Here is a 19,612-nt window from a genome sequence, read left to right as displayed (position 1 = left end):
TTAATCTGTATAAACAGGCATATATATAAATATATAAAGAACTTCCTGCACATTCCCTTGATTTCAAATAAAAATATACCTATAAAGGGAAAATCAGACAAACATGTTTTGGATAATGTTTTTCTTTAATTTAGCCACTAATCACACAAAACTAAATCACAATAAATTCAGAGTAGCAAACAATCAGTTTAATATACATTGCTATGCAGGTATATCAACCAGTTGCCACGAGAAACATTAGCCCTATTATGGTAAAGATGGGAATTTGCTCCTGGTTGTGTCAGTCATTTATAAATGAGCAGCCTAAAAAAAGCCTCTTCTAAAACCTTGACATTCTTTGACATCTGGTGATATTAGCAGTAACATTATTACACAAATACATTCTTGTCAGTTCAGTGGATCAAACTGCTGACTGTATAGATAAAGCTATATACAGCATTGTTAATGAATAACATGTCTAACTCTCTAGCGACCAAGTGTATGAACCAATCAGCACTGACTTTAACTTCACTGACAGGTGAAGTGAATAACACTGATTATCTCGTTACAATGACACCTGTCAAGGGGCGGGATATAGACATGAACAGGTAGTCTTTGAAGCTCGTGTGCTAGAAGTAGGAAAATAGCCAAGCATAAGGATCTGTGTGACTTTAAAAAGGTCCAAAGTGTGATGGATAGAGGACTGGACCAGAACATCTTCAAAACAGCAGGTCTTGTGGGGTTTTCCTGGTCTACAATGCTCCCTATCTACAAAAGCAGTCCAAGGAAGGACAACAGGTCAACCAGGGACCAGATCACTGATCTTCATGGGACATAAAGGTTAGCCTGTTTGGTTTGATCCCAGATATCAGAGCTCAACTTTGTGTTTTGGCAGCATAAGGAGGACCGCCACAATATAAATCAGGTTAAATTAACTGTGAAACTGATGAGTGTAAATGTGTGTAGAAGCACCTCTAAAACAACTATACTGAAGAAATGTATATTTTCTTCACAGTGATATCAAAAACACAGACCAGCTACAGGACAAAAACCTGGACCAGTGATTCAGTGTCTTACTCAAAGATACTTCAGCAGGGTGGATGAAATCATGAGCACACTCTGCTAAATTGACAGAGACACTATTCAGTAGTTCTTGATTTCCTATAAAGCATTTCAAAAACATCTCGGTAACATACAGCACGTTTAAAAGTACAACAACCATGTCCTTTGAGGGCTGCATGTTTCTGTGAGAGAGAAATCTACTAGCAGCTTATTAGTCAAGATGCTGAATAACACAGTACAGAATAAAATATTTGGACCAACTAAATCATAGAAAAGATTAGACAACGTTGTATTGCACTGTAACACAAATATTGCATACAGTTTAAGTTTACTGTTTAAGTTTATTCTTGACATAACAAAAATGATCTTAAGGTCCATGTTCTAGCTTTTTCTAGAGCTTTCAACCACAACACACAACCTTAAAAGTACTGCAGGGACATGTGTTGCTTGGGGCCTAGTGTATAAGCCACCAGAGCGACAAGTCCAGTTGGAATAATAGATCGAAAGATGGAAATTCTTTTGAGACAATAAAGCACTGCATAATGGTTTGTAATATGCACAGACAAATTTGGAAACTCAGTTATTAGAGCAGGAGATTTTAGATTTTGCTGTGACTTTTGTGAGGTAAACTGTAGAAGTTACACAGTAATCTACTGGAAATGTGTTTTCATGTATTTGACTGACCAATGTTGCACCTTATTTGATAATGTCACAGCGGTGATACTGCTGAGTTCAAAGTTCTTTGTGCTCTGCCCATGTGATGCTTTCCTGGAGCCCCCAGCACGGACATGAGCTCTTTATTCAAATGAATTATTTTTTTTTGTTTTGTTTCCCCCCACCCCCCCCACAAAGGCCTATTGGCGGTATGAACTGGATTTTGATTTTATGCTAACTTGTGGCATGTCATACATCACTCATTTATATTATCCAGCTCCAACATGTTTCTAATTTCTATCAGTGTCTGATTGTGTCTTAGGGGCTGGACATTGGGTAGGGTTTGTTTCAGCCTCGCTGGTGCTTCCTTCGCTCTGAGTCTTCTCCTCCTTGGCTGCGTGCACCTTCAGGTGCTTTTTTAGGGAGGACTGGTCTGTGTAGGTCTTTCCACACTGGCTGCAGAGGTAGACTTTCTCTTTGGTGTGGACCAGCTCGTGTCTCTTCAGGTGGCCTGACCTGCTGAAGCTCTTGCTGCAGTAGGAGCAGGTGTACTGCTTCTCTCCCGTGTGAATCCTCTGGTGTAGTTTAAGGCTGCTGGCCACCGTGAACTTCTTGCCACACTCGTTGCAGCTGTAGGGCCGTTCTCCTGTGTGCATCCGCATGTGTATGGTGAGGTGGCCCGCCTGGCTGAAGGTCTTCTTACACAGCTCACAGCTGTAGGGCCTCTCTCCAGTGTGAATCCTATAATGTGTTTTGAGGTCACCCAAGCCGTTGAACCTTTTCCCACACTGAGCGCAGCAGTATGGCTTCTCACCGGTGTGGATCCTCTCATGTATACGTAGGTTTCCTGCATTGCTGAATGTTTTCCCACACTCCTTGCAGCTGTAAGGCCTCTCCCCAGTGTGAGTCCGCAAGTGGACTTTCAGCTGGTTGTGCTCGTTGAAGCGTTTCCCACAGTGTGAGCAGGAATACGGCTTCTCTCCGGTGTGGATACGTTTGTGTATCCTGAGCTGACTGGGATGGGCGTACGTTTTACTGCAGATGTTACAGCTGTAGGGTCTTTCCCCTGTGTGCGTACGCTTGTGGGATTTGAGAAGATCAGCCCGACCAAAGCGTTTCCCACAGTAGGTGCAGCTGTGGGCCTTGTCAGCGCTGTGAGTCTTCATGTGGATGTTGAGCGAGGTTGCTTGGCTAAATGTTTTTGGACAGGTGGGACAGCGCAAGAAATTGTCATGAGTCTCCAATAACTCATCTGCAGGGACAGCAAGTGAATCATTTTCCTTTAGTGTTTCTACTTCTGGCTCCACAACCTGTCTACTTGTTCCCTCAGGATCTATGTCAGATTCAGGGTAATAACTTAATTTGTGCTTCAGTTCCTGTTTAGAGAAACTACCATCACCATATGGCAACATCCCATTCTGCTCCTCCTCATCCTCCTCTGTCTTAATGAACTGGCCATCCTGCATGTAGCTGTCAGATACAATGGTGACTTTAACTTCACTGTCGCTGCCTCCAGAAGTGTGTCCAGGGCCTGAAGATGGCAGCAGAGGTGTATATGCATCATGACTGTCACAACTCAAGTCTGTGCTCTCATTTTTTATTGGCCTCATTGTGAGATTAAGAAGGGACGACGGACGAGAGAGGTCAATGGCGCCGCTTTCGTCCAGGCCAGACTCTGATTTTACAGAAATCAAGTTCTGTGCAGACCCAGCTACCTGCGACGTGTTCGCAAATGGTTGTTCTGCTGTATGATTGGTCTGCAGGACAAATGAAGCGGAGGATACGCTCTCTCTCTTGTCTTTATGTTTCCTCCTGCAGCTCTTCTTGTCACTGCTGCATATGGACATCTTTAACACGCCTTTGGTGGAGCTGATGGGACAACTGTTCCAGTCTGAAGTCGAAAACTTTTCTGTGGCATCGCGTTCATCTGTTAAAAATTCAAGGCCAAAATAATTAACAGTGCATCGATGACCACATTACGGAAAAGTACATGCAACCCTTTAAGAACATTTTACAGACTTGCCTGCACAACATACTAATGTCTGTACCTCACCATCATTAGTCTGGGCAGGATACTGTAATAAGATTACTGTAATAAAGTATTACATAATAATCACAAGCCTGTTTACCATCTTATAAACACAGTTCATGACTTTAAAAAATGGTTGGAGGTTGTAATAAATGGATCTACTAATGGTTGCACAGCTGCACAGGCGTGTTTTGAGTGAAGGCATGCATGCTTCTGTTTTGTTATTCCTACCTTTTGTTTACGTCTAGATAAACACAGTCACAGTTTGCTGACATTGCGGGACAAGTTAGAACAAAAGGTCTGTGGCTGCATGAAGCTACACGCTGTCGTAATAAACACAGTTATTTATTTAATTTATAAAGAGCAGACATTTACACAGCTCTAACCTCTGGCAGCTGATTCCGTGCTCTTTCGCGCAAAGAGCAGCCGCTTCAGGCCCTCGTTTTCAGACTCGATCCTCTGTATCGTGCCCTGGTACTCGGTCAGGGTCCGGTCCACTGAGTCCATGATGTCGCTCACTGTCGCTTTAAAGATCTCATTGAGAGAAGACTCCAGGAGGATTTTCAGATCGCTCGATTTGGCCATGTTGGACGAAACTGTTGCGGACGAAGGCACCTCAGCAGATGGCCACTACGGGCTTCAAAGTACCTGGAGGAAAAGTGGGCGTGTGCAGCTCCTGCTACCGTGTGCGGAACAAACAAAGCAGTACCGTGACGACGAGGAGACGCTGAGTTTGCTTCGCTGCAGCGCCTCTAGCGGCGTGGCGTGCAATTACATGAGACTGGGCCTAGTAGAGACTTTTGCACCGTGATAAATGGTATTTAAATAAGAAAAGCTGCCAAACTGCAGTACTACTAGTATCTCTACTACAACCACCAGTTATCAAGTACAAGGATGCTCACAGTTCAGACAGTAACAGTTAAACAATGTTAGTAAACACTACCAAACTTTTGTGTAGCTTTAGGGTTGTTCTAATATATAAAGGTAAATATCTGTCATCTGTGTGACTGTATGAGTCATTATGTTTGAAACGATGGCTGTAGTAGACACAGGCCGTCCTTTGTGTCACTATCAAAACAAGTCCATATATTCCATGTCAGCAGCCAAACATCTAAATCCTCCTCTAGATGTCCACTATAGAACTAAACCTGTCAGTGTCAGCCAAAATGTCATTTCTTCACACACATGTGTGTGTATATTGGCAAACTGTTTCTATATAGATGCAACTTTTATTACTTGGTACTTTTCAGTTGTACACAGCTGCACATTTGGTTTCTCACAGTGTGTAACTGTTAAAATTGCACAGTATATGTGTGTGTGTGTGTATATATATATGTATATATATCCTGATTCTGTTGAGCCACATTCAGTCACAAAATTAAATGGAAAATGAGTCAAATTAAATAATAGAGAAAGTCGAATGTCTTGTTTCAGTTCAGCCATGAAACAGTCTTGTGTGTAAACATGGCTCTGTGCTCACAGCCACACAGTAAAGCCATACACTGTTAGAAAAACATGCAGCTAGGGGCTGAATCTGGACACCTTCTGGTTTAACTACATGGTTCCTGGTGGTGTTTGCTGGAATGAAGCTGAGCCACTCCCTCACCTGACAGGTATGTATGCTTATATTCCTGCGGGGCAGTGGGTGTAGGCAAAGGCCTTTCAGGTGTCTCTGAGCTCCTGAGTCATCTGCCAATCACAGTCTGATTTCTTTCTTCTTCTTTGTTGCCTTCCTCTCAACCATATCTGAAGAGAGGCGAGCAGGACGGAGGGAGACGGAAGTCTGGTCTTGATCCACCCAAAAGGGAGAGGAAGCATGAATACGAAGAAGGACCCAGTCCAGAGTGGGGCTTGTGATTTGCATGCACCACAGACTGAGAGGCTTCCAGGCTGAAAGAGAGCAAATGTAAGGCTTGTTTGTTGTGTGCAGCAGGTTCCAACAAATTAACTGAGGGGTATTTGTATACTTGGGTGTATGCATGAGAGTGTGGTTTAATGTCTGTGAAGGCACAGCACTTTGACAACGCTGTAAACCCAGTATAGCACAGTGGTGTGTCTTTCCCTCCCACATGATTTGACTTAAAACCTCACACGCCGACAGATCATATGATGTTGCTTTAAAGAGCCTGCAGGGGGTAAGTCACGCTTCACAGCTGAAAAGATTCACCCTAATGAGATTTTGTTAGTTCCATGAGATTTGATAATGTTCACATTTGTCTGTGGCGTGTTTTCTTTTGGTCTAGAATGAAATCCTAGGCAGTGTTTACTTTGTGTGGACAAATTCTGTTATACATCCACACATTTTAAATAATTTCACAACTTTCACTTTACCCCGAGTGGGTGTGTTCCTCTTTATTTTTTCCTCCACAGAATGGTTTTTTGTTTTTTATTTTTTATTTGTACTTCTCCTCAAGCCTGTTGTGCTGTTTAAACTTTCATTGTGTTGCAACCAACTTCTCTTGGTCATTTCCACTTAGGACAGAGAGCAGTTTGAGTAATATTCAATTTGACAGAAAGTATGTTTTAATTTACTGAGAAGTTACTTGTATTCTTTTATGAATTAAAAAAAAAAAAAAGCTTCATTCAGGAAATCTCTACAGCTTTTCATTACCAGTGTTGCTGCCAAAGATAACATCAATGAGGATTAACAATGTTATCACATGAAACACAGCATGAAGCATTTTGAATATTTTATCAGAGGATCATGAGATTAGTCAGTGGTGCATAATGGTAGATCTGGTCCAAATCATTTTGAAATTCACTGTCTCCAAATTGAAAACCTCATGAGATATTTTTGCAATTAAAAATTTTTAATGCATGAAGTTTCAGTAGCTTTGTTCCAAATGCACGAATCATTAAAAGATGATCATCTATGTTAATCTCATCATTTTGTGCATGTTGCACCCTGACAGGAACTGAAAAGTGAGCACCCACACAGGAAATGTGGGCTAGGTTTGTCCCGGATGTTGGTTGTATGACGTGAATAGAATAATGAAGACATGCACAGAGGTGTAGAAAAAAAACTGCGACACAGGGAAGAAGAGATATCGAATCTAAGATTAAAGTTGGGAGAATAAGCTATGATCAGTCCAAACATAGGTTGTGTGTTGTGTTGTGTTGCTGGGATAGATACTCCTGGTTTGTGTTGATAACATGCAGCAACTACAAGTTTGGACCCTTCATTAAGAAGGCTTTATCCATCAGCCAGGGTCACAGTGTGGCATGGTGATAAAATGATAAACACAGGATGCAGACAGTTAAACCACTCACCAGAAACAACCCCTCAACTCCACCCTTTCCCTCTCTTCTTAATCCAGATGATACACCTCTTTCTCTCGCTCTCTCTCTCTTTCTGTCTCTTGCTCACTTGCTTAGCTGATTTTCTGTGCCTGTGGTCAGGAAGTAGAAATGTGCTCTTCTGATATTTCACTTAAGGTCTGTTGCACTGCATGTCAGCAATGTCATGCCACTGAGAAGTGAGCAGGATGGGCTAAAAACAGACAAATATCTATGAAACTGGATTGTGATGACACAGAAGTGGTGAGTGTTTGCTGCAACTATGGCTTGAAAATTATGCACTTTGTTTTTGGTCCAAATGACATATGTGATTTCATTTACAGATGAATTGAAATTGATTTTTTTTTTTTTTTTAATGTGATTTACAAGTAGTTTGTGAAGAATCAACTTAACAGGATCCTTTAGGGTTTTCAAGTCAGACAAAAGTTGAGGGAATCTACTTGTTTCTTAAGAGGTTGTGTGGTTAAATATTTTTGAACATTTTTTGTTTTCCTTTTGTCACAGTTCTTTAAATGGCAGCCGTCAAGGTTGTATCATGCTTCAGGATGTCCCAGTATGAAGCCTCACAAAATGAACTTTTATACAGCTGAAGACGACCTTGTGTAGCAAGTTGACATTTACAGCTACATCTTCCTCCAAAACTGTATAAAGCCAGACAACGGCTCTGACTGAGAGACACCAATGGAGGACAAAAACTTCTTTTCTCCAGATATTTCAAACTCAAACCTTGAGCAGCTTCAACCAGGCTCACTGACCTCCATAGACCACACGTACATCAATGGGGAACAGGAGACAGACCTGCAGTTAAACCAGGCACATGGGACAGATCAACTAAATGTCTCCCTAAAGGCAGGTCAAGACACTCCTGAGGAGGCAGAACAGTGGGAACAAATTATATGGCCGGTACGCCCTATGACTTGCACTGGTGCTCCACTTTCCTTTGCCACAGTGCAGTGGGACGTGCCTGACCCCCCTGCAGAGACGCCTTCATTCATGAATGACAGCAGCTTGGCCAATGAGCTGGACTCTGATGACATGACGTGTCTAGACACCACTTCCCCATCATTTCACCCGTCTGAAGATGTTAATGCTGAGCTTTTCATGCAGGAGGAGGGAGGGGAACAAGATTCAGAGATTCTGAACTCAGATCTACAGTGGACAGGAAATGTCTATGAGGTATGTACTATATAAAGAGAGAGGTAACAAGGTGTGATATTGTCATGCTGCCATTATTTATAACCTATTATCAATTTATTTATTTTTGAATACTGTTTTAGAAAGTTTCCTGACTTAATTTTTTCACTTCAAGGAACATCTCAATTTTTTCCTCACCGCCTCACCCTCTGTTAGACATTTAGGTTACTGTTAAAAGCAGAGCTGAGGTGGGTGGAATGGAATGAATATAATTTTGGTCAGATGAGACTCGGAGAATAGTTCGCTACTAATGATCCCCACTGGCAATCGCAAGTTTTTCTCGCACAATTCATTTTCATGTTCGGTAATCTGTGTTGCAATTTTCAGCCATGTGATGTAGCAGTGCAAGAGCTGCCAACACAGGAAGAGGAACATTCAACAGCTGAACTGTTAAACAGTAATAATGGTATGTATTAGTCAAAGCAATACCTTTTAAATTAGGTGTGAACTGAGTGTTTTTTCATTTGTTCTCACTTTGAGAATGCTATTTTTTTTTTTTTTTTCTTTTTTTGGTTTCTGGAGTTGAGTTGGTGCAGTGTAATGGCCTACTTATTTTATTTAAAGACCAGTTCTGTCTAACTACAAAACCTGATGTCTGCAAACTCTTCCAGGAATCCCACTGAGGACAGACTCAGAAGAAGAGGAGGAGCACTCAGAAACATCAGATCCTGGTGAAACTGTGGATATAATTAGCACTGTTGCGGAAACTGAAGTTGTGGACAAGGTGGACAGTTTTGTAGATTTAGAAGTTGAAGAGGAACAGGAGGTGCTTGTCATTTTGATGACTGGACAGGGAAACTTGGAGGCAGAGCAAACTTCATCAAATGGTGTCGAAATTGAAGAAGAGAACAAGGAGGAAGGAGGAACAGTACAGGAGGAACAGTGTGTGACAAATGTGTCCTGTTCTGAAGAAAGTGAAGAGACAAATACCAGTTACCTGATTGATGTGTGAGTATCATGAACTTAAAAAAAGGGGAACAGAAAATGTCTTAACTTTAAATACTTTTTGTACTTTCATTTCAGTGTAAGTAGTACATTGTGTATTTCATCCCCTCTTATAGGGAGGTTCCTGCTGAGCCACTACAAACTGAAAATACCGGACTAACTATAAATCCAGATAAGCTAATTGATTTGAAACAGTCAGAGCTTCAAGAAAAAAGTCTGCACCCGGGAACTGAAGAGGACATCGAGATATTAGAGTGGCTGCATGAAGATCCCACAGGTCAGATTGAAGAGCTAGAAATGTGTAAAGATGTAGATCAAAACGTAGACCCTGACCAGTCAGAGGCTTTGGAAGACAATGGAGATGCATTGATACACCAAGCTGAAAATGCAGTGTGTGCTGAAAGTTCACAAGAGATACTAGAGCCGACTGAAAAACTAGAGGAGACAAGTTTGGAGCAACAAGATTTGGACCGAAGAACTTCTAAGGCCAGAGAACCTTCACCACATCCAGACCCTTCTGAGTCCAAGCAGCTTGATATGACTGAAGAATCAGAACAGCTCCAAGCAGAGTTGCCACATCAAACACAGCAGCAACACTTTGAGGACCAGTTAGACGAGTCACCGCATCTGCATCAGTCACCACAGATGGAAATGAGAGAAGATCCAACCCAGTGTGAAAGTGCAGACCAGATGGTCGAGTCTGCTCAAACAAAGCAGACAGTTTGTGTTGAAGAACCTGAAATTGCAGAGCAGCAGGAACAGAAGGAGCCAACAGAGCAGAATGAGCAGTCGCCACAAATGACCAGCGATTTTCAGGCTGATATGTCGGATCAGGCTGAAAGGGAAGGATGTGTTGAGGATGGAGATGTGCAGACAGTTGTGGCAAGTGGAGAACAACCCAAACCTCCTGAGACAGCTGTGCCTCATATGAATGGAGGTGAGGTGGACAAACAGATGGCCCGCCGCCTCGCTGAAAAGCTGTATAAGCTGGACGGGATCCAACGTGTAAATGTGGTGAAGCACTTAGACAAAGAGTAAGCATGCACATGTATTTTTGAATTTTTGGTTCCTTTATTTATAACTGAAGGGCAATGTGTTACACATTTAAACCCACAACAGACCAGTGGAGCTGCAAAAGGGTTTCTGGGAGATAATTGTATATTGATGTAATGTCAGTGAATTAATGGCAAGTATGCCTGGCTAACATGGGCTAACAACAAGTTAACAAGATGGACACTGGACAAGTGTCAGTAATGTAACAAGTTTAGGAAAAGGTGAAGTGATGAATAACATTGACACTGAGTAACAGATTGAAAAACTACAATGCACTACAGTGTGATTACCACACTCTGTCCTCTTTATGATGTTATATTTTAGTCCAAGTGTTGTCTTTATGAACAGGTATTTTGGATATAGAACGATAAAATGGATTATGACATTATTCTTTTGTTTTCCCCCTTCAATCTGTTTAGTAACAACTTCAGTCATACGGTTGGAGAGGAATACCTCAAATTTTTTGACTTTGCTGGGCAAACTCTGGATCATGCCCTGAGGTGAGAATATTACATGAGCAGTGGACTTTTAAAACACAAATTCATAAAACAGTTTAGTAATCTTTTTGTCATTTCGGTTTCTGTGTCTCAGGTCTTTTCTGAAAGTGGTGATATTGATAGGAGAGACCCAGGAGAGGGAGCGTGTCCTGCAGCATTTTTCCTGCCGCTTCCATGAGTGCAACCCTGAGGCCTTCTCTTCTTCAGGTCCTCTTAGTCACTGTTTAATTGCTATTTCTGTTTTATGCAACACAGCAGCAACCAGTCAACATGTGACACACATGTGCCATTATCATTGTTTTTTTATATCCTCAGGTGCTGTGCTGGCCCTGACATGTGCTTTGATGCTTCTCAACACTGACTTACATGGACAGGTGGGAAACATTTCTGGCTATAATGTTTCTCTAAACATTGTAAATTTAGTTTTTGATGTGGCACTGGCTTACCAGCTGTGATCTCTATCACATGTTGTATGTATGTTCACAGCATGTAGGAAAAACCATGTCGTCTTCTAAATTCGTGTTCAACCTGGAAGGGATGAATGAGGGTGAAAACTTCAGCAAGGATCTCTTGAAAGTAATGCTTTTGCTGAAGTTTTCAGAAAAGATATTTTTATTGAAATAAGTCATTTGTTTTGATGAAAATATTAACTTTTCCTTCTCCATCTACATTTTAGAGTCTTTATAATTCCATTAAAAGTGAGCCGCTGGAGTGGGCTGTGTAAGTGGACTGTTCTCTCCCACCCTGATTTTTATTATTTTTTTTTTCCTTGATTGTTTTCCCCGACATATCCTAATCTATCCTAGTCTAATCTCACAATCTTCAAATGTGTGTTGAAGTGATGAGGAGGAGTTGAAGAGCTCTGTGTTGCCGGAGGAAGATGCAGGAGACGATGCAGTGCTGCGCTCAAAAGCCAACCCCTTCCTGGATGTTCCTCATGACAAAAAGGCCTCAGTGATCAAAGAGGGATTCCTCCAAAGAAAGCTCCACGCCGACATCGACGGCAAACGCAGTAAGTTATCACTTTATGGAAAAATAAAAGAATTAACATAATCATCCTATAAACATTTGATCCTATTAGTATTTTTAAATCCATGAAAAAAAATTGTTTACCTTTGCTATAAACATGCATTATCATGTTTGTGTTGCAGCTCCATGGGGGAAAAGAAGCTGGAAGACTTTCTATGGAGTGCTAAAAGGAATGGTCCTATACTTACAGAAGGTCAGTGACTCAGCTTCTGTTTCTATATGTAAATATAACTTTGCGTCATCTATAATTATTAATACAGTTTCACCTCTTGTTTGTGTGTGTCAGGATGACAGTAGGAGGGATCAGCAGACTAATGAGGAGGTGGTGAGTGTCCATCACTCCCTGGCCGAGCCGGCAGCCAGTTACACCAAGAAGCCGCACGTTTTCCGTTTGCAGACTGCTGATTGGAGGGTTTTCCTCTTTCAGGCCTCGTAAGTCCCAGCCGGCAGGAATCTCTTAAGCACAGTCCGACTCCAACAGCCAGTGTTAAAGCACAGTTTTCTTTTCCTCTCAGATCCAAAGTGGAGATGAAGTCATGGATCAGCCGTATCAACTTGGTTTCGGCTCTTCACTCCTCGCCTCCGTTCCCTGCTGCTGTCGGCTCTCAGAGGAAGTTCTTCAGGCCGATCCTCCCCGCCTCTCAGTCTGCTCACACTTTGGTACACACTCCTGTGGAGGCTTTAATTTCTTCAGAAGTTATTTTTCCTTTTTGTTTTACTGAGTCATACTTAGGTTATGCCTCATATGATTTTCATGTGTCATGCTGCCATACAATGTTAAAATGCTATGTCACACCATTAACTTCTATGAACTGATAAAGAAATACTTGTTCATGGTACAGCTTTTTTAACACAAGGCAAGACGTACCAAATTATCACCATAATATATACAGGTTTACATTTTAATTTTGTAATATCACTAATTTCCATTTTCCTTGTCTTAATATCACTTTTTTAAAACCAATCCCTTTACTCCCAGTAAAGTGAGAACTGGTGATGTTTGTTGAACAGTGATTGCAAAACTTACTCCCTGGTGTCTGTTGCATAATAATGTCCAGCTGAATTTGTTAACTTTAGCCTCCATAAGACACTGATCACACCAAGAAAGGCAGTGACAGCAAAAGGGCTGAGTGTATTGAATTGAACTAAAGCAAAATGGAGTTTCATTTTACCTTTTAAAGGTGTTGTGTGTTAAATTTAGTGGCATCTAGTGGTGAAGATGCAGATTGCAAACCCCACCCCTCCCTTTTCAAGCGTACGGGAGCCTACAGTGTCATCAAGTAGCAATATGTCAAGCGATGAGGTTACTTTAGATAGCTTTATGTTTAGAAATTTAATGATGTTAAGCTATTTAGTATGTAATACTATATGTCTTGTTTCTTTTCATCTTTGTAGAAATTTATATCAAAGCGAATTCAAACCTATTTTATTCCAGGAGTTGAGCCAGATTGCAGAATAGTGTTAGGAGGGTACACATTTTTAAATCCATTTGCAGTCAGAGATCCTCTAGTCTACTCAGCTACTTCTGTATAAAAATACAAAACTCCTTCTCAAGGGCTAGTGGTTGATTTGTCTGCTCTGGGCTGCTGTACAAACAACGTGGTGCAACACAAAAGGAGACTTACTCCCATAGTCATTGTATCTGATTGGGCAGGGGAGTGGCCCTTGAAGACCAGATTCCTCCTCCCCCCATTCGAAGCTTTATAAAACAAACAAACAAACAAAAAAAAAGACATAGTAAATCTTGTTTTCAGATGATAACACACAAATGAAAACATAATTATGAATACTTTGTCTAATAATAGATTCCACTCACTCTTACACACTACAGATTAAATTATGTCATATTTTATACACTTATGTCTTATGTCATCATGATTTGTGTAAAATGTATTTGGATGAAACTTTTTCTGTTCCTCTGTTATACTTCCTGTGCAGGAACGCCAGCTGCAGTCTCATACAGGAATGCTGGAGTCTTTCAAGGCAGACCTATTATACCTGCAGCAAAACCTGCCAGAAGGCAAAAAAGCCAAAGCCAAGGAGCTAGAGGAGCATCGTGTCAGAGCAGAGTACCTGCAACACGAGGTAGAGGAGCTGTTGCATGCGTTAGTGTGTGTATATGATTGTAAAAAGACCCATAAGTGACTCTGTCTCTTGATAAAACCCTGCAGATGTCTCGCTATGAGATCTACATCCAGGTACTGGAGGGCTGGAAGAAAGTGGAGGAGACGAGCAACGGCACATTGAGTACCACAGGCCTGACCCTGTTTGATAAACTCTTGTGTGAAGATTCTCTGGAGGAGGAGGTCTATGTGGATGGTCTGAAAAAGTCCCACTCCAGTCCTTCTCTGGAGCTGGAGACAGCTCCTCCGACGGTGGTCAAAGTAAGACGCAATATCTCTGAAAGACGCACATATCGTAGGACCATCATTCCTCGGTGGAACAAAGAGGCCTGAAAGCTCTTTTACTCAATGATATTACTGGGATAGGTGCCATTGAAAATGAAGATTTGTATCTTTCTGCTGCAAACTGACAGAACTTTTTTATATTTGTGGAAGAACTGAGCAGATAAGCAGAAAAACATATCAGAGATCTGCCTTAGCATGTTCTTATTTCTTGGAGTTTTTCCTAAGTTTAAAAAAAAAAAAATTATCTTGTGCACTTTTACAAAAATAACCCCCTCTGTCAGGACAGAGGTGATAACCTGATTCATTTATTGAATGACTCAATTTGTCTGGACCTAATTTATTTTTTCTTTAAAGAAATTTGTAAATTTAAAATTAGTTCAGAAAGTATTTCAAAAATTGGTTTCATTTGCAAAAAAATTCAAATGCAAACCACAAGAGGGTGCTGTAGTACAGGGCAACTCTGAGTCAATGCAGAGGGATAGGATGTGTTGCCCGTTTTAAACTTAAAAAAAAAAATCAAATTGCACTTTTTTAAAAAAAAAAAATCACCCATATGTTGCTTTGTTGGCATAAATGTGACTTACATGTTTTGATCATATGAAGGGTAAATCTGTTTTTTGTTTTCTCTGTTTAGGGAAAAATAAAGTGTTATCTTTCAATATTAACTTTACAATTTAAGATGTTATCATTTTTGTTTAGGTATATGTGTTTTATTTGTCTTTAAATTTAGATACGGCAAATAGGTTAAATATTTTTTTTGCCACACATAGATTTAGTGAGCTGTAATATCAGATACTATCACGTTTCTTTTTACAACAGGCTGAGACGCTAAAACAACGCAGCAGCAAGAATATCTGCTAAAATAGGCTCTGACTTAATTTTTTAAATTTTTAGCAATAAGTATATACCATAAGAGAAAAATGTATGTATACAAATGGTTTTAGATATTTTCTTATATTTTTTTTTTTTTTTTTTTTTTTTAATTCAAAAACCGAATCCTAAAGCGTTCAGATCCTGTGGTCAAGTGTTTCCTATTTGCTTTCATTTGTTTTAACATGTTTAGGAAATGGATGTAGTCCACTTTTGGCCAATTTAATTCATAGTACACCATTTACAATTCATGATAGGACTCGAAATATTCTAGAGAAAGTACAGTATCAGTGCCTGACACCATCACAAAAATATATAGTCGCAAAAATCTTTAAGTTTTGTAGTAAATACAGCAAAAAATGGGAGAAGATTAAAGGGGGGGTTGACAATATGAACTGGATATCCATAATTAAGCAACCTTCAAATACACACATTCTTCTCACGGGAATGTGATGTGACAATAGGAAATGCATTGAAGAGCACAGACAATACAGGCAGAGACATACTGTCCTGTCCTGTCGTCCACACTGGGTCAATCCGCTGGATAAGGGAGTAATTGTTAGACCTGAAGCTGCTTGTTTTTCTTCAGGTTGTTTTCTCCTGGACAGACAGACATCAGGAAAAACTCTGGAGCTTCTGACTGATCAACTGTGATGCTTGTGAACGTGATAATGCTCAACTTGTTGTCCTCTGAATGGAAGCAGTCTTCATTCATTCACAGGAAAAACAACAGTTCATTAAGATAAAGTCAGATTCTGCAGATGAGGGTGACAGATGGTCCACATGAGTGACGGGGCCCAGGGCCATCCCAGCACCTTAAGAGGGCAGGCCCAGCAAGCTGAAATGAGGCGCCGTGTTGACTAACCTACATCCAATGAATGTGACAAAACATTACAGTGAGGGGCAGCTATTAGCAGCTCTTGTTTCAGATCAAATTGAATTTTTAGTAGTGTTACACTTTGGGCCACAGTCTGTGTTGAAGGTGGCTGTTGGTGCTGACATCATGGAAGAGCTCTTGACCAAAAGCTCTTCTCACATGGCCTGTGGACCATGACTTCAGCGGTGGTGGTGGCCTTGTTTGGAGTGCCATCCTTTGCCTCTTCTCTTTACAACAATAATGAACGGCTTGAGCAGCAGGGGCTGCATTAGCTGCTGGGTTCAGAGGGCATCCTTCCCAAGGAATTTGCCTGTTTTTGTTCCATCTGCGCCACCCTATTCTCAAGCTTTGTGAGACTCAGTCAGGCCTGGGTGGGTAATTAAAAAGGCAAGAGCTCAAGTTGTGATCATTAGGGGCTTGTCCAGCGTGGGCTTAAAAAAAGAACCCTACAAGTAGGGTCACTTCTGCCCCTTTTTCCTCTTCCTCCTCCCCCTCACACACAATGTTGCTTTGAACATTGGTTAACATCCACATGGGCTCTGAAATGCTCAGTAAACATAAACCACCAACACCAGCAAACACTGCCAATAACCATAAACTGTACTGTAGACACTCACTTTCATCCCTGGGATTTTTTTGCTGCCCTCAATTCTTCTCCCGACGCACATTCTCCATCTGCTGCTGAAGCCTCTCACGCTCTACTTGTTACTTTTTATCTCTTATCCACACTAACACTTGATTTGTCCCACTCTGGCTGTTGGGGAAAAAAAACATGTCTCCCTTCTCTTTCTCTTGCTGTTGACTGCAGCTCTTGCGATGTGGGTCTTTCCATCCAGGGTCCTTGAAGTCTCTCTGTGGTCCTTTCAGGAGTTTTGTTTTTCCACTCAGACTCCGTTCGCCACTTTCACTGAGACATTAACTCCACTTCTACTCTCTCCTGCTCTTATCCAGGGTCCACTTGTACCACTTCTGTGCCCCACTGACTGCAAAGAGTCCAACACTGTATATTCAGTGTCCATATGAGTGTCATTTTTCTTTTCCCTGAAAGTGATTTTTTTTTTTTCGATTTCAAAGAAATATGAGGCACTAAAGAAAACGATCTTATCTGCCTTTTTTCTCCGTCTGTCGTCATTAGTGCAGCTTTTCTCATAGCCAGATTCAAAGACATTTTCATTTTATTTATTTTATTTATCTAGTCCAAACATGAATCACTCCTTAGATTTCATCATAGCTGATCTTTTATGTCCCTTTTACAAATGTTGGCTTTTGTAACATAGGACTCTGCTATTGAAAGATTTAAGCCAAGTGCCCTCCTTTAGGGCATTTCAACGCATGACCTCTTTTTGCCCTCTCCTCTTCCACACACACTCCTGCCTCTGACAACACTTACAGGACACAAACTGGCCTTTTAAAATGCAGGACAAACATGTTGGACAGGGAACGTTGGCGCTCCATGAGTCGATGTGACGCAGAGTAAGAATGTTTGTGAACTAATCTCCTCCATCTTATCTCAGTTCATCTTTCAGCTCCTACAGGGATCAGTTTTATTCCGATATCAAATTCAAATCTCTGAATATTCACTAAATAATAATTCAATCTGCTCTGTGCAAGTCGAGGATAAATCAGTCGAAATGTGTATGTGATGTTGAATGAGCTTTTTGTCAGCTATGTGTTTGACTCCCCTGGCCTGTGCAGGTCAGCCCTCTCCCTCGGGGCACTACCTGATACCTGGCAGATTTTATCCACCTTGGCGTGTATGTGTAGTGCTCAAAGTGTGTGTGCTGTGTGTGCTTTGAAAGGTGTGTTTTTCTTGATGTCTCCCAGTCAATAGTAGCTTCCTGCCTTCAGGCCTTGTGTGTGGTTATATAGGCCAATGTGACACAGGGCTCCTCCTGTTCCTACACAGAAACACCCTCTGTTTGACCACTTTGTCTGTTTGACTGCTGCATTTGTTCCAGGTGCATTATGGTTAAAGGTGGAGGAGATTAGATAGCGTCTTGAAATTTGAGGCAGTTGCTGTCATTTGAAGTCTGCTCAGGTGTTCTCAGGCCTTGATAACAAGGTGTCTTATACCCACATTTGAATGGTGACATCCGTTGGTCAGTCTGTAATAGTTAAATCTTTGGTCCAAACCGATTAACATTAAATTTAGCACAGAGTGTTTTGGTGCACAGATGATGAATCCTGACAAAATTCTTGAGCCCTTGACTTTTCATCTCGTGGCAACATGAGGAGGTTGATACTTGTGGTTTTTGGTGAAAATGTCTTGATAAACATATAAAACTATTCCCATGACAAGGTCCAGTGTAGTTTCATCCAGTTGCTTTCTAAAAATTTCTGCAGGTCAGAGTTCGACTTGTCCAAGTTATTGGTTTGTGCCTGAATACCTGCAAACTAATAACTCCCCTCAGCCTCAGGCTCTAGACTACATTCTGTTTAATCACAATCAGCAAATGTTAACATGCTAATACACTAAAATTAGTGAGTATTGTAGAGTATACCCACTTATTGTTTATGCTGGAGTTGTCACTGTAAGCATGTTAGCATACTGAGGGTTTGGCGTTAGAGTTATGGGGTAGTGGTATGAATCTATCTCAATGACTCTTCCCGTTTTTTCTGTTCAGCGGTGTGGTTTATAGTAGAAAGCCAAATGGATTCCTGAGTTGTCTGTCACCCCTGTTCCAAAATTAGGATTTGAATCATAATTTCAATCAAGCAACAAAAAATAAAGATTGAGGACTTCTTAGTTTAGGTTTTTTTTGTTAAAGTTAGAGTAAGAGATCAAATTCTGCCAGCTGTGTTAACACTGGTCAAGATTAGTTGAATTCAGATTAGAGAAGACAGTTGAGATTAGGCATCAGGATGGAGGTTAGGGAGAGGTACTAGTAAAGGTTAATTTATCTGAAGGGGGCAGAAGAATCTGTCTGGTTAATGTTGGGGAAAGTTGCTGGGCCAGGTCAGTTGAACTGAGATGAGAGTGGCTCAAGTTAGGGATTGAGTAGTTAAGGTGAGGGTTAGAGTTAGGGGAGGTAGTTCTATCTTTGTTGTGTTATAAGTGCATGAGGCCAAAGAACAGCTGGTTGTCACACTGGCAGTAAAGTCAACACAGGAGAATGAGACGTTAAAGAGCTCCAAAATATTTGAGAGATTCAAAGAGAAGGATGGTTCAATATAAAATCACTGCAGAGGCTTCAGGCTGAATCAGCCATGATGGGTTTACTCACACAATCTGGGTTCTCTCTCAGGCCATGACACAGTACTGCTGCCATTCACAGTTTAAAACAACAGCGTGTTCTGCAGCTCATTTGGACAGACAAATTCTGTCAGCCTACATAATATGTATTTGCCAGGCTGAATTGGTTGGCCAGTGTCTCAGGCCCAGAGATAAGTGGAGAACTTTCCAGATGACTGGCGCCGGACAATCCCAACCCGTCATCCCACTGATTGCCACACACTTCTCTGTTGCCTTTTTGGCAGCAGTTTCTCCACGGGTCCCCATTCTGTCTTTGAGTGTCCCCATAATGTTAATGGGACACATGCCTTTCCCTCCAACACAGGCAGTGTTATATCAAACAAACACAGAGATAGACATTCTTACTTTGCCTCTCCCTCACACACACACACACACACACACACACACACACACACGGACACAGTGTTAGTATGGCTCTGTGTTAAATGTAGTAAGTCCCTGTCGCCCAGTCCTGCCAGCTTTGTC

At 41.3% G+C, this 19,612-nt stretch overlaps 2 protein-coding genes across 3 annotated transcripts; one reads left to right on the top strand and one right to left on the bottom strand.

Annotated features, from left to right (window-relative positions):
- Positions 1 to 106: 106 nt before the first annotated feature.
- On the bottom strand, positions 107 to 4,369 carry LOC113125055 (zinc finger protein 3). Its single transcript, XM_026298327.2, has 2 exons — positions 4,111 to 4,369; positions 107 to 3,622 (listed from the first exon to the last, which is right to left on the bottom strand). Exons 1-2 carry the CDS (start codon positions 4,307 to 4,309, stop codon positions 1,986 to 1,988), a joined length of 1,836 nt encoding a protein of 611 aa, XP_026154112.1. The 5' UTR covers positions 4,310 to 4,369; the 3' UTR covers positions 107 to 1,985.
- A 1,144-nt stretch (positions 4,370 to 5,513) lies between these two features.
- LOC113124639 (PH and SEC7 domain-containing protein 4) lies at positions 5,514 to 14,678 on the top strand. 2 transcript variants are annotated; one of them, XM_026297669.1, is made up of 16 exons: positions 5,514 to 5,630; positions 7,526 to 8,197; positions 8,543 to 8,621; positions 8,827 to 9,163; positions 9,277 to 10,194; positions 10,633 to 10,713; positions 10,805 to 10,917; positions 11,026 to 11,084; positions 11,197 to 11,286; positions 11,387 to 11,430; positions 11,550 to 11,722; positions 11,862 to 11,932; positions 12,026 to 12,171; positions 12,255 to 12,399; positions 13,678 to 13,824; positions 13,911 to 14,678. In XM_026297669.1, exons 2-16 carry the CDS (start codon positions 7,703 to 7,705, stop codon positions 14,193 to 14,195), a joined length of 3,183 nt encoding a protein of 1,060 aa, XP_026153454.1. In that variant the 5' UTR covers positions 5,514 to 5,630; positions 7,526 to 7,702; the 3' UTR covers positions 14,196 to 14,678. The 2 variants fall into 2 exon arrangements, with proteins under 2 accessions (XP_026153454.1, XP_026153453.1); XM_026297668.2 differs by lacking the exon at positions 5,514 to 5,630 and adding an exon at positions 7,063 to 7,264.
- The last annotated feature ends 4,934 nt before the right edge of the window (positions 14,679 to 19,612 follow it).

The sequence above is a fragment of the Mastacembelus armatus genome, chromosome 12 (assembly GCF_900324485.2).
Source record: "Mastacembelus armatus chromosome 12, fMasArm1.2, whole genome shotgun sequence".
Lineage (NCBI taxonomy): Eukaryota > Metazoa > Chordata > Actinopteri > Synbranchiformes > Mastacembelidae > Mastacembelus > Mastacembelus armatus.
Note: the sequence above shows the minus strand (reverse complement) of the source record. Positions and strands in the feature narration are given on the sequence as shown.